The sequence below is a fragment of the Pseudonaja textilis genome, chromosome 16, assembly GCF_049901715.1.
Source record: "Pseudonaja textilis isolate UNSWEBS1 chromosome 16, rPseTex1.2, whole genome shotgun sequence".
In the NCBI taxonomy this organism is placed as follows: Eukaryota; Metazoa; Chordata; class Lepidosauria; order Squamata; family Elapidae; genus Pseudonaja; species Pseudonaja textilis.
In genome coordinates this window covers 6,753,169-6,765,519 of record NC_142005.1, presented here as the reverse complement: position 1 = coordinate 6,765,519, position 12,351 = coordinate 6,753,169, and the positions used below count along the sequence as shown (strand labels likewise).

The window sequence follows — 12,351 nt, the reverse complement described above, 5'->3', positions numbered from 1 at the left end:
TAACTTGGAAATAAGGAGAAACTTTCTGACAATGAGAACACTCAACCAATAGAATAGAAATTGCCTTTGGAAGTTGTGTGTCAAGAAGAGACTGGACTGCTATCTCGTCAGAAATGGTTGTAGGGTCTCCTGCTTGGGTGGGGGATGGGGGGTTGGACTAGATGACCTACAAGGTCCCTTCCAACTCTGTTAATCGGTTAATGGTTAAAAGAATAGTACCTAGGAGAACCAATAACATAGCAGAAGTTACTTTATTTATTTATTCATAATTTTTTTAACAGCATCTTTGTGGGAGTCCTTTCTCTGCAGACCACAAAGCTGTGGGTAACCTTAAGCATAACAGCAAAGATGAAACTCTGTGTATGCCCCCGAGCACTCCGGAGCAGTTTTGAAACGGCTTCCAATGGAAAAAGTGCTTTGCGGAATGAATAAAAATGTAATTGTTAAGAAAATGACAGAATTGGAAGGGACCTTGGAGGTCTTCTAGTCCAACCCTCCGCTTAAGCAGATCTGTTGTTCCAGTGCAGCAGCTCGATTTGTCAATCAGTTAGGACTTGGTCATAAGTATCTTTTTTTACAACGGGAGGTGTCCGTTGTAACTGGAGGACTTGCATTCTTCCATCTCTGTGCACACAATAATATTATTGCAGTTGTCATACACAAAATTAATCCCCCCCCCATTTCTTTTTTAGTTCAACCTCCATAAAGCCTGGTAAGAATAATTCTCAGGAATTTTGATTGTACACATTTTATTACGCGTCGTTATACAAATTTGCACCCCAAAATGTCTTTGCTTTTTCACAAGACTGGTATCTGCGGTTTCAACCATCTCACCGAAGTAGAAAAGAGGCGTGTTTCTTTTCCACTCCCCTCATCAGAGACCAAAATAAGTGTGAAAATTCTATCTCATGCCTAGATGAATTCAACGCTTTTGAGTGGAAAGAAATTATTATTTTTTTAAAAGCAGGCCTGGGACGTCCCTGCAATTTGATTAGGTATGTTTTTAAAACTGAGGGTTTTAGAGTTGGTGAATCATTGCTTGATTTCTTCATCCACAGGAGCATCTAACAATGAAGGATAGAATTTTTTTTCCTTCTCTATCAGATGGAGTATGGCTAGATTTTTGTAGGGTATATCACTTTACTCCCAAGACAAAGCAACACCCCCACCCCCCCCAAAAAAAACCCAGACTCAGACCTCAGTTTTATTTCAGACAATTTATTTGCGATCAGAGGAACACAGAAGAAGCTAAAGTAATTGTGTCAACAGAAGAGAATATTTCCAATTCAGGGATGGAGCCCTCTTTCTCTCTTTCTTGCAGACTTTTCAAAACCCAACTAGGTAACGTCATCAGTTCTTGAAAGGAGTGTGGGGTTTGTTCTTTTTATATACAGGGGCTTGCCACTATCAAGTCTTGACAATCAAACAATAAACAGTTCAATCAAGGAACGATCAAGAAGAAAACATTTACAAGGCATACCCACTAGTATATAAACAGAGAGCAAATCCCACTCCTTCTAGCACTGATGGTGTTACCTACAAGGGGTGGGATTCTACTGGTTCGGGCTGTTTTGGGCGAACTGGATGTTAAATTTGCATCTGGTTCGCCAAACTGGTATTTGAACCGACTGGCTGTCCCCACACTCCCCTCCCCTCCCCCGAGTCTCCACGCAAACCATTTTTGATGCAGGTTAAGTGCAAGATCCACGCGGAGGCTCTGGGAGGGGGAAAACGGGCCTTCCAGAAGTCCAGAAACCGGCCTGTTTCCGGCGGGCCTCCAGAGCCTGGGGGAAGCCATTTCCGCCCTCCCAGAGGCCCGAGGGAAGCCTCCGGACTCTGGGGAGGGTGAAAAACGGCCTTCCCGGAAGATCCAGTAGGCCACGCCCACCATGGCCATGCCCACGCAGCAACTGGGCAGCGAACCAGTTGCTGGGATCTTTGAACCCCACCCTCGGTTGCCTAGTTGGGTCATGAAACGTCCGCAAGGAAAACCAAGCTCAGAGAGCAAGCGAGGACTCCATAACTATGTAAACTCACACAACTCCATCTCTTGTGCGCTGATCCTGAGCCAATTTCAAAACCCCTTGAGGACCACCAACCTGGTGGGGTGGGGGTGGGGGGTTCCCACCAGGGCAACGGAGCCTACTGGGCCTCACAGCTGGGAGACGATGTTGCTGGCCAGGCTGCAGGTCAGCCCAGTCCCGTCTTCTTCCACGTTGAGGGACTTCACAATGCTGTCCTCCACCACCATGGAGAACCTGGGAGAAAAGGCACGGAAAGACGGTGAAACTGGATGGAAGGTGGGAATAATAATAATGGGTGGAAAAAGATAAGATTTCTGGAAGAAATCAAGCTAGAACTGAGAAGATTCAACCAGGCTTTGTAGCAATAGCTTTTTAAAAATTGACTCTTTTGAAGGGTGTGTAAATGTGGTTTACCTCTATGTGTCCGTTGATGGCTAGTTGTTTTTTTTTTTGTATGTTCTTGATGTACAACAGAATATACATCCAGGGGGTGCGGGGAAGACCAGGGTCAAGGGTGAAATGAATGATGTGTCTCAGAGTCAGCTACACCCAGGTAGCACCTGCATGTTCACTCCTAATAAATCTTATTTAATGACCATCTGAAGTTACAACGGCACTGAAAAAGTGACTTATGACTATTTTTCATACTTGTGACTATTGTGGCCTCCCCACAGTCACGGGATCAAAATATAGATATTTATGAGGGTCGCAGTGCCCCACTTTTGCCACCTTCTGACAAGCTAACTCAACGGGGAAGACGGATTCATTTAATGGCTCGTCGAACACTTGCAACGATGCACTTAACCAACCCGGGAAGAAAGGTCGTAAAATGGGAGAAAAGAAAACCCCATTAGACAAACGTCTCCCTTAGCAAACAGAAATTTGGGGCTCCATTTTGGTTGTAGGCCGAAGGATGGCTGTAAAGGTTTCGCAAGGGAGGACATCCCACGCACGCACACAAACACACGTAAACAAAATGCCATTTCTGGCTCTCCAGACCTTTTGGATCGGTTCGTCCCAAACAACTGCCGGAGAGAGTCCTTGTCAAGCAGAAGGTTCGTGGCCTGTGGAGTAAAAGGAAAATTGGGGCTGACCTTCAGGGTCTGGGTGATTTGAGACGGTTTGGCCTAGTAGTTAAGGCACCAGACTTGAAAGCAAGAGATGGTGAGTTCTAGCTCTGTCTTAGCCATGAAAGCCAACTGGGTGACTTTGGACCAATCACTAGGTGACAAGGAATTCTAGTCCTGCCTTAGGCATGAAAGGCAGCTGGGTGACTTTGGACCAATCACCAGGAGATGGTGAGTTCTAGTTCTGTCTTAGATATGAAAGCCTGCTGGGAGACTTTTGAGCCAGTCACCAGGAGACGGTGAGTTCTAATCCCACCTTAGCCATGAAAGACAGCTGGGTGACTAATCCCAGCACCCTGGATTTTCCCTGTCCTAATCCAGAGCCCAAACTCGCACCGCTCGCCAGGTGTTTCCGTACCTTCCCAAAAGCCCCCGTTGGATCAGCCAGCATCCGCACCTGCGGAGACAAGAAAGCAAACCCCAGTTTAAAAATCACAATATGGAGCAATTCTTACCTCTCCCAATTGCAGGTTAGCCTCTTAGTTTTCTCCTCCGGGTGAAAAAAAAAAGCCAAATTATTTGCAGGAAAAGTTTTAAAGGCAAAAAAGAAAGAAAGAAAGAAAGAAAGAAAGAAAGAGAGAGAGAGAGAGAGAGAGAGAGAGAGAGAGAGAGAGAGAGAGAGAGAGAGAAAAGGAAACACCCCCAAGTCCATTTGTCTGGGCATGATTATGGCACACTGGGCAAGTTTTGTTTTGGTTGTAGTAGCTAAGGGGCAAACCCCATACCATGCAGAAATTTGAAAATCCAATTATTTTGCCCTTGGGAAGGGCGGGCAGAGAAATCGTGGCTGTTCTGTTGTTGAGAGTTGTTCTGGGAAACTCCCAGCCACAAAAGCTGCCCCAATTATCCATAAAAATGTCTTTTCTCCCAGGGTTTGTTCTCTACCCAACCCTCTTAGTTCATTAACTCACATTCTTTGCATTAAGAAGCAACAAGAGAAGAATGGCTGGTTTGGAAGAGGAGTCAAAATTGAATAGAGAGTAGAGTAGAATAATAATATAATAGAATAAAATAGGAATAAATAGAAGAGAACAGAACAGACAATTGGAAGGGACCTTGGAGGTCTTCTAGTCCAACCCCGCTTGCTTAAGAAGGAAATCCTATCCCACTTCAGACAAATCTCTTCTTAAAAACTTCCAGTGCTGGAGGATTTTTACAACTTCTGGAGGCAAGTTGCTCCACTGATTAATTGTTCTGTCAGGAAATTTTGCCTGTGTTCTAAGGAGAACAGCCCTCCCTCAACAGATTGGAGGGATATCTTCAGTCTACACCACCGTCCAAGAAGACTCCATTGCACCACTCGGATGACCCTGAGGACCATTATACCATTATAACTACCTAACGCAGGTGGAAGCAGAGAAATAAAGTCGCAGCCAATATCTCTGAAAAACATCAAGCAAATGGGGGAAAAAAATATATTTTTTCTGCCTTTCTGGCACAAGAAGAATTGTAATTTGGCAGTGCTTTTTGTAGACGTCTGCTGGGTTCCTGCTCTGAAGGAAGGAAATAAATATTGCTGCAAATAAATTCCAGAATGTGTACATAAAGAGAACGAAAAGAGAGGGTCAGTGGGCGGGCAGGTTGATATAAACCAAGTTGCCAAGATAGCGTTTCTCTGAATCTTCCCATCTGTGACATCTGGCGACCGTACGATGAATCATGAATCATATTCAGTTATATAAACCTGAGGAACAAGAGGCATCTTGCATAATCTTGCAAAGAGCAAAATGAAATATAATCTGGTTATTTTAGTATTTCCATCTCAGGATCTCTAAATCTTCCCAGTTGTTACTCAAGTCTTCAAAACAAGGTGTGGCTCAAACGTGGCAACTTGAAAATGGGTGGACTTCAACTCCCAGAATTCCCCAGCCAGCATGCTTTAAGATGGGTGGACTTCAGCTCCCAGAATTCCCCATCTAGCATGTGTAAGATGGATGGACTTCAACTCCTAGAATCCCCCAGCCAGCATGCTTTAAGATGGATGGACTTCCAGAATTCCCCATCCAGCATGTGTAAGATGGGTGGAGTTCAGCTCCCAGAATTCCCCATCCAGCATGTGTAAGATGGATGGCCTTCAACTCCCACAATCCCCCAGCCTGCATACTTTAAGATGGGTGGACTTCAACTCCCAGAATCCCCCAGCATGCTGGCCACAGAATTCTTATCTGGGGAATTCTGGGAATTGAAGTCCGCATCTCTTAAAATGGCCACGGTTGAGAAACATGGATGCACATTTCTTCCACAACGCTTTGTAGCTTGGAAAAATTAAACAGGGGTATGGGGGGGAAAAAAATCTCCTATCCAACCACCCACCCTTTGTTATTTACCTTTCCTTCAGCTTGGTGAGCCTTTCCCCATTCGTTCATCACAAAGATATCGTTGACTGCTAAGCAAGCAATGATCTCAACGCCTTTGCCCTTCAGTTGTCCTGCTTTCTCCACATAGCCGGGCAGATGCGTCTGTCATCGGGCACAAAACGAAAAAAAAATCACAGTCAGTCCTCGACTTACGATCACAATTGGGCCCAAAATTTGTCTTGCCAAGAGAGACAGTTGTCCAGCGAGTTTCGCCCCATTTTAACCACCGTTAACAGAAACACTGCAGTTGTTAAATGAATCTGGCTTCCCCCTAGACTTGGCTTGTCAGACCTTGGGACACTGCAACCGTCATAAATATGAATCAGTTGCCAAGTCAGCCTGAATTTTGAATAGGTGATCATGGGGACGTTGCCAACGGTTGGGTGAAAAATAGTCATAAGTCACTTTTTTCAATGCCAATGTAACTTTGTAGGTCACTAAATGAACCATCGTAAGTTGAGGACTGCCTGTAAAGTTTCTTTTCTACAGCATCCTCTTTTAATTATTACAGCTGAGAACAGGTTCAGGTAGTCTTCTAACGACCACAATTGGGACGGGAACATCTGTTGCTAAGCTATGCAGTCGTTAAGTAATTGTGCCTGGTTTTACAATCTTGTTTGCTGCAAATTCTATTCTATTTTCTATTCTATTCTCTATTTTTTTCTATTCTATTTTCCATGTTATTCTATTTTCTATTTTATTTTCTACTCTATTCTCTATTCTATAATATTCTATTTTATTCCTTATTCTATTCTAATTCTATTCTATTATTTCTATCCTTTCTATTCTATTTTATTATTTCTATCCTTTCTATTCTCTTCTATTTTCTATTCTATTCTTTATTCTATTTTATTCTATTATTTCTATCTTTTCTATTCTATTCTTTTATTATTTCTATCCTTCTATTCTATTCTATTATTTCTATCCTATCCTATCCTATCCTATCCTATCCTATCCTATCCTATCCTATATTCCATTCTCTCTTCTCTTCTCTTCTCTTCTCTTCTCTTCTCTTCTCTTCTCTTCTCTTCTCTTCTCTTCTCTATTCCATTCTCTCTTCTCTTCAGTGTAACTTTCAACAGTCACTGAACACCCCGTTGTAAGTCGCGGACTACCCCAGCAAAGTTCTCAAAACTTTGTTTCAAGTTTTATAGTGCTCTCTAAGCTGCCTCCGCCTTTCAAATTTTCAATTCTGACAGATTCTGAAAAACAGGCTCTTACTCACTTTGGAACAACCGGGGGTGAAGGCACCGGGCACCCCAAAAAGAATGCCCTTTTTCCCTTTGAAGAGGCTGGACAGGTTCACTTTGTTGGAAGGGTCTCCCTCGTAGACCTCCACGCTGGGGAGCTTGTCCCCAACCTGTCAAAAGAAAACAAAGAAAATTGACTTCAATTCCCAGAATTCCCCAGTCAGCATGCTTTGCCTATCAGGTTGCAAAAGATATTGCAATCTTAGGAAAAGGAAAAGAGTGAAAACAGAAGTAAGATTGCAATATCCTTTGCAACCTTACTTCTGTTTTCACTCTTTTCCTTTTTTACAGCTAGTCCTGTACTTAAGTGTGAAAAGCAGTCATAAGTCACTTTTTTTCAGTGCTGTTGTAACAGGTCAATAAAAGAACTGTTGTTAAGTTGACTCTCTGTATATAAATTATGGGTTATGTTTTGAAATAGCATGAGAATGGAATAAGTTATATATATTAATACTAACTCAATACCTGTGCTTTGCTACGAAACTATGTAGTCGGGCTCAGTTTTTTGGGAGCAAAATAAGGGGAAAAGAAAGAACGGAACGAAGCTACTTATGGCTTAGCTATGCGGAGGATCCAACTTATGGCAAGGTTTGCAACAGAGGTTATACAACAGCCTAGCTAGCATTTCATCAAATCATATCGAATATGGCACGCATATCATTTACACACCTGCTTTGGGGGTCCTTGCATCCAGCTTTTGACGGATCAGGAGGAAAGCTCCCACCCCCCCAAAAACGTGCAAATTGCACCATTAGCAGTGTCCCTTCGAACGGACACCTTTCACAGGGGTGACTTTACAAGGGAAGACACTTTCTAAGTCCAGTTCAAGGTCATTGCAGGGGGGTTCCTGCACCCAGCTGTTGACAGATGAGGGGGGCAACCAAGCGTGCAAACTGCACGATTAACAGTGCGCTGGCCCTTAGCACGGGGGGGGGGGTGACTTTGCAAAGGGAGGCCGTTTTCTGTGACCCCCTTTGGAGGTCATTGCACGGGGGTTGTTGCACCCAGCTGTTTGCAAATCAGGAGGCCAACCCCGCAACCAAAAACGTGCCAATTGCACAATCAGCAATGCCCCTTTGCACGGATTTTTATTTTATTCTTGTTTTTTTTGCACTCACCTTAAGGGCCGCCATGGCCGCGGCTCCCGAAGCAAAGGCCCGCCGGATCACCCTGCGATTTGCAAGCAGGGAAGACGCCCCGATTCCCCAACAAGCTCGCCCCAGCGGCCCCGTCCGGTTCCACCCCGTTGCCATGGAAATCCCGTGAGTGACAGTAGCCATGGCAACGCGCAACCTTTAGAAGTTTCGGCCCGGCTCAGCCGCCCGGGGCTTGCTTGCTTGCGCGCCCCCGACAGTGCACGCGGCCCTAAGCGGGTGGAAGGTTTTGCTTCCCGTGGGGGGCGGGGGGGGGATGGCTGGGAGGAAGAGGAATTAGGAGTGCAATTATTTTATTGTATTCTATTCTTAAACATGATGTTTCTTTGCAAGAAATCATAAGTGGGAATTGCAATAGATCAGACGAGGCTTTGCATCCGTTTGGGAATTGCATTATCCGGGATATAATAAATGAATATATAGATCATTGCCAGCTTGGTCCTCTTTTATTTTATTTAATTATGTTTCTCTTGGCATCTTGTCAAATCCTCCCATTCCTAGCCTGTGCAGGTACAGCCTGATGGGGCTTGTAGTCCCAAGATCATGAGAGTGGTTGTTTTCTTGCCAAAGTTTCAGGACCCAAAGTAGGTAACCTTATCAGTACTGTTGGATAAGGATCAGCTACAGATAGTCCTCAACTTAACAATCATTCATTTAGTGACAGTTCAACCGTTTGAAGGTACGGCACCGAAAAAAGTGACACTGTTTTTTCACACTTAGGATCACTGATCAAATTTTGCACACTTGGCATTTTGACTCATATTTATGACAGTTGTATTGTCCTGGGGGTCATCCAATTACTTCTGTGACCTCCTGACCAACATCAACAGGGAAACCAGATTCATTAACAACCATGTGACTAACTAACTTAATCACTGCAGTGACTGACTTAACCACGGTAGCAAGGAAGGTGGCAAAACTCACTTTAACAACTTGCCTTGCCAGAGAAAATCATAGGCTCAGTTGTGGTCAGAAATGGAGGATTTTCTGTCAGGCAAAAAAAAAAAAAAACGGGCAAGATGTTTGTTCCAGCCGAGCATGCACGTATATTTGGCTTTTTTTTAATCTTTCAGAACCCACTGGGCAACTTTAAAACCACAACTATAATGACCTGGGAAAATACCCGAACAAAGCTGAATACCGTACATGTAAGTAACATTTTGAACACAGTGTATTGTCAGGGCATATCATTTACAGAAAAGCAAAGAAAGAACAAAAAGGAATATTAACATATATATTAATGACAATAGTAATAGTGTAACAGAATAGTTTTAACTAGGTTTCTCTTTTTATTGGCTTAGTTGTGGTTCTGTTAAATATTGGCATATTTATAATTATAAACCCTCTTTATATTTAGTTCATGCATAGCAATAAACTCATCTAATTTCTATCTCTTATCTCTAACCACTCGCAAAATCTATTCCATGTTAAGTCATCGCTGGTCCCGAGTGCGAATCCTCACTCTCTTTGCAAAAAAGAAACACACCCCAAAAACAGCCCCCCGCCCTCTTTGGAGCTTGGCAAAACAGCGCCCGGGACCGTGTTGCACGCGGGTCGCGTTTCCGGGAGGACCCAAGCGAGCGTTGCACAAGGGCGCCGGAAATGAGCGGAAACCGGCGGCGTTTGTTTACACCCAAACCGGAAGCGGCCCGGAAGGGATTTTCCCCCCCCTGCACGTGTCCTCCCTTGCTCGCTCGGCGGACCGAGGGGAAAAAAAAAAACACACCATGAAACTCCTGACCCACAACATGCTCACTTCGCACGTGCGGGGCGTGCGGCCAGGAGGTGGGTTTCCCCTTCTCATAAAGGTAAGCGAGGATGGCAAAGCCCCCTCTGCGCCCCCCGGCTGATTCTGCAGCCCATGCTTCCCAGCAGGCTGGACTGCATAGCCCATTTCTTTAGACCTGTTAAGGGATGCACTCCAACTCCCATCCCCCGGTCAAACTCCCCTAGTTTTGCATTTTCCAGCTGCGCTGGACTCCCAACACCCATCATCCCCAGCTCCCCTCCCCCCGTAGGTTTCTTAGATTTAGCAGAGAGAAAAAGAGAAAAACCGAGCTGCCCTTCAACATGGGTCTGGTAGTCCTAAATCTGACTGTTGGAGCCTCCCAGCTGAGCGAAGGAAACTGCATCATCCTGCCTGCGATCCCATCATCCCGTGCCTGAACAAATTTTGTCTGTCAAAACGACGCTATAGAGCCCAGAACACCAGAACAACTAGACTCAAGGAGAGTTTTTTTCCCCAAATGCCATCACTCTGCTAAACAAATAATTCCCTCAACACTGTTCAACTATTTACAGAGTCTGCATTACTATAACTATTAATCTTCTCATCCTTCCTTTCACCCATCTCTTCCCACTTGGGACTGTAACTTTGTGGCTTGTATCCTTATGATTTATATGGACTCTTTCCTAGTATGATTTGATTGCTTATTGTACCCTATGACTATTATCAAGTGTTGTACCTGATGATTCTTGACTCTGGATGAATGTCTCTTTTCTTTTATGTACACTGAGAGCATTTGCACCAAAGACAAATTCCTTGTGTGTCCAACCACACTTGGCCAATAAAGAATTCTGTTCTGTTCTGTTCTATTTATCTTTTTTTATGATTCTTGACGAATATATTTATTTTTTCTCTTATGTATAATCACATTTTACAACTTATTTATTACAAATAATATAATGTTCATCATATTTACCTTTGACATTTGTATAATTCTAATAGTACAGTTGTTTTTATTAAGTTATAATCTTTCATTATCTTATTCAATATTTCAATGTTATTATTGTCAATGTTGTCAATCAAATTTTACATGTCATTTCTTTTCTTACAAATAGAATATTAACATTCATGTTAATTGATTAATCTCTCTTCTGCCCACAGGCTACAGAGGTGAAGGTGAACGATATTGATTTCAACCCAGAGTTCACAGCACGGATGGTGCCCAAAATTGAATGGGGAGCTCTGGTGGGCGCGGCCGAAAGTGTAAGTCCTGGGCAGTTATTGGGGTGGAGAAGGAGAAAGGCAGAGAAAACAGCAATCCAGTGCTTCCTTCTTCCTCTAGGAAGCTGGGGGGTTCTACACACCCCATTTTCAAACGTGGGCATCTTTTTATATTTCCTTTCTTGCCAGCTGCCCAGGCCATGTGTGTAGGGCAGTTGAGGGAATTGGTGGGTGACAATCTCAACCAGCTGTTGAAAATGACAGCTGACCTTCCTTCCTTTCCAGTTGGGCCACCGCTCAGACCTTCCCTCCGAGGTCATCCCCGACTATGAGAAAAATGAAGATTTTCTTCGGAAAGTGCATCATGTCTTGATGGAGGTTTGAAACCATTTCATTCTCCCTTAATTCATGGAAACCCATTCAGGAGAATCCTGTTTGTCCCAAAACAGCAGCTTGTTCTTTCTCTTCTCTTCCCTCCTTCCCTCTATTCCTTCCTCCCTCTCATCTTCCTTCCTTCCTTTCCTCCCTTTTTCCCTTTCTTCCTCTCATCTTTCCTCCCCTCCCTCCCCTCTATTCCTGCCTCCCCCTCATCCTTCCTCTCCCTCTTCTTCCTTCCCTCCCCTCCCTCTACTCCTCCCTTCCTTCCCTCCCTCCCTTCCATTCCTTCCTCCCTTTCCTCCCCTCTATTCTTCCCTCCCTCTCGTCCTTCCCTCCCTCCCTTCCTTTCCTTTTCTTGTCCTTCCTCCCTCTTTCTTTTCTCCTTTCCTTTTTTCTGCCCTCCCTCCCTCTTCCCTTTCCTTCCTTCTTTTTCCTGTCCCTTCCCTCCTTCCTTCCTTCCCTTCCTCTTTCCCCACTGATCCCATTTTTTTCCTTGTTTAGGTGGAGGTGATCGAAGGCGTTCTGAAATGTCCAGATACTGGGCGGGAATTTCCCATTACTAAGGGCATACCAAACATGTTGCTGAGTGAAGACGAGACGTGAGCTGTTCTGCTCTCAAAAAGGCGCTAGGAGAAAGTCCAGAGGAATGGAGGAGAAGTATTAACTCCCCTGCAACCGTTTTTGCATTATTATTTTGTTTTGTGTTGTGTAAATAAATCTGAATGCGTAAATGCATACTTCACGACTCCTAGGATTGGTGTGTTGAGCAGATCTGTTTGGAAACGGAGTTAGACTTGCAGTCACAACCTTGAGATGGATGGCCGTATCAGATTAACAGGGACCCCGGAAGTCATCTATCCAATCCCCACCCGAGCAGGAGACCCTACACCATTTCTGACAGAAGGCAGTTCTTGAAAGCTTCCAGGGATGAAGCTCCCACAACTGTTCCATTGCTTGATTGTTCTGTCAAGGAATTCCTCCTTATTTCCAGGTTGAATCTCTCCTTGATCAGTTTCCATCCATTCTTCCTTGTCTGGCCTTCAGGTGCCTTGGAGAATAGCTTGACCCCCTTCCTCCTCTCTGGGGCAGCCCCTAACCCCTCAAATATCAACGG

At 44.3% G+C, this 12,351-nt stretch overlaps 2 protein-coding genes across 2 annotated transcripts; one reads left to right on the top strand and one right to left on the bottom strand.

The window, feature by feature from the left end:
• Positions 1–1,202: 1,202 nt before the first annotated feature.
• PRDX5 (peroxiredoxin 5) lies at positions 1,203–8,117 on the bottom strand. The gene is made up of 6 exons (XM_026716385.2): positions 7,877–8,117; positions 6,734–6,868; positions 5,479–5,610; positions 3,510–3,548; positions 3,024–3,088; positions 1,203–2,258 (listed from the first exon to the last, which is right to left on the bottom strand). The coding sequence occupies exons 1-6, from the start codon at positions 8,036–8,038 to the stop codon at positions 2,153–2,155; spliced, it is 639 nt and encodes a 212-aa protein (XP_026572170.1). The 5' UTR covers positions 8,039–8,117; the 3' UTR covers positions 1,203–2,152.
• Positions 8,118–9,546: 1,429 nt separating this feature from the next.
• TRMT112 (tRNA methyltransferase activator subunit 11-2) lies at positions 9,547–11,974 on the top strand. Its single transcript, XM_026716387.2, has 4 exons — positions 9,547–9,720; positions 10,800–10,901; positions 11,145–11,237; positions 11,739–11,974. The coding sequence occupies exons 1-4, from the start codon at positions 9,640–9,642 to the stop codon at positions 11,838–11,840; spliced, it is 378 nt and encodes a 125-aa protein (XP_026572172.1). The 5' UTR covers positions 9,547–9,639; the 3' UTR covers positions 11,841–11,974.
• The last annotated feature ends 377 nt before the right edge of the window (positions 11,975–12,351 follow it).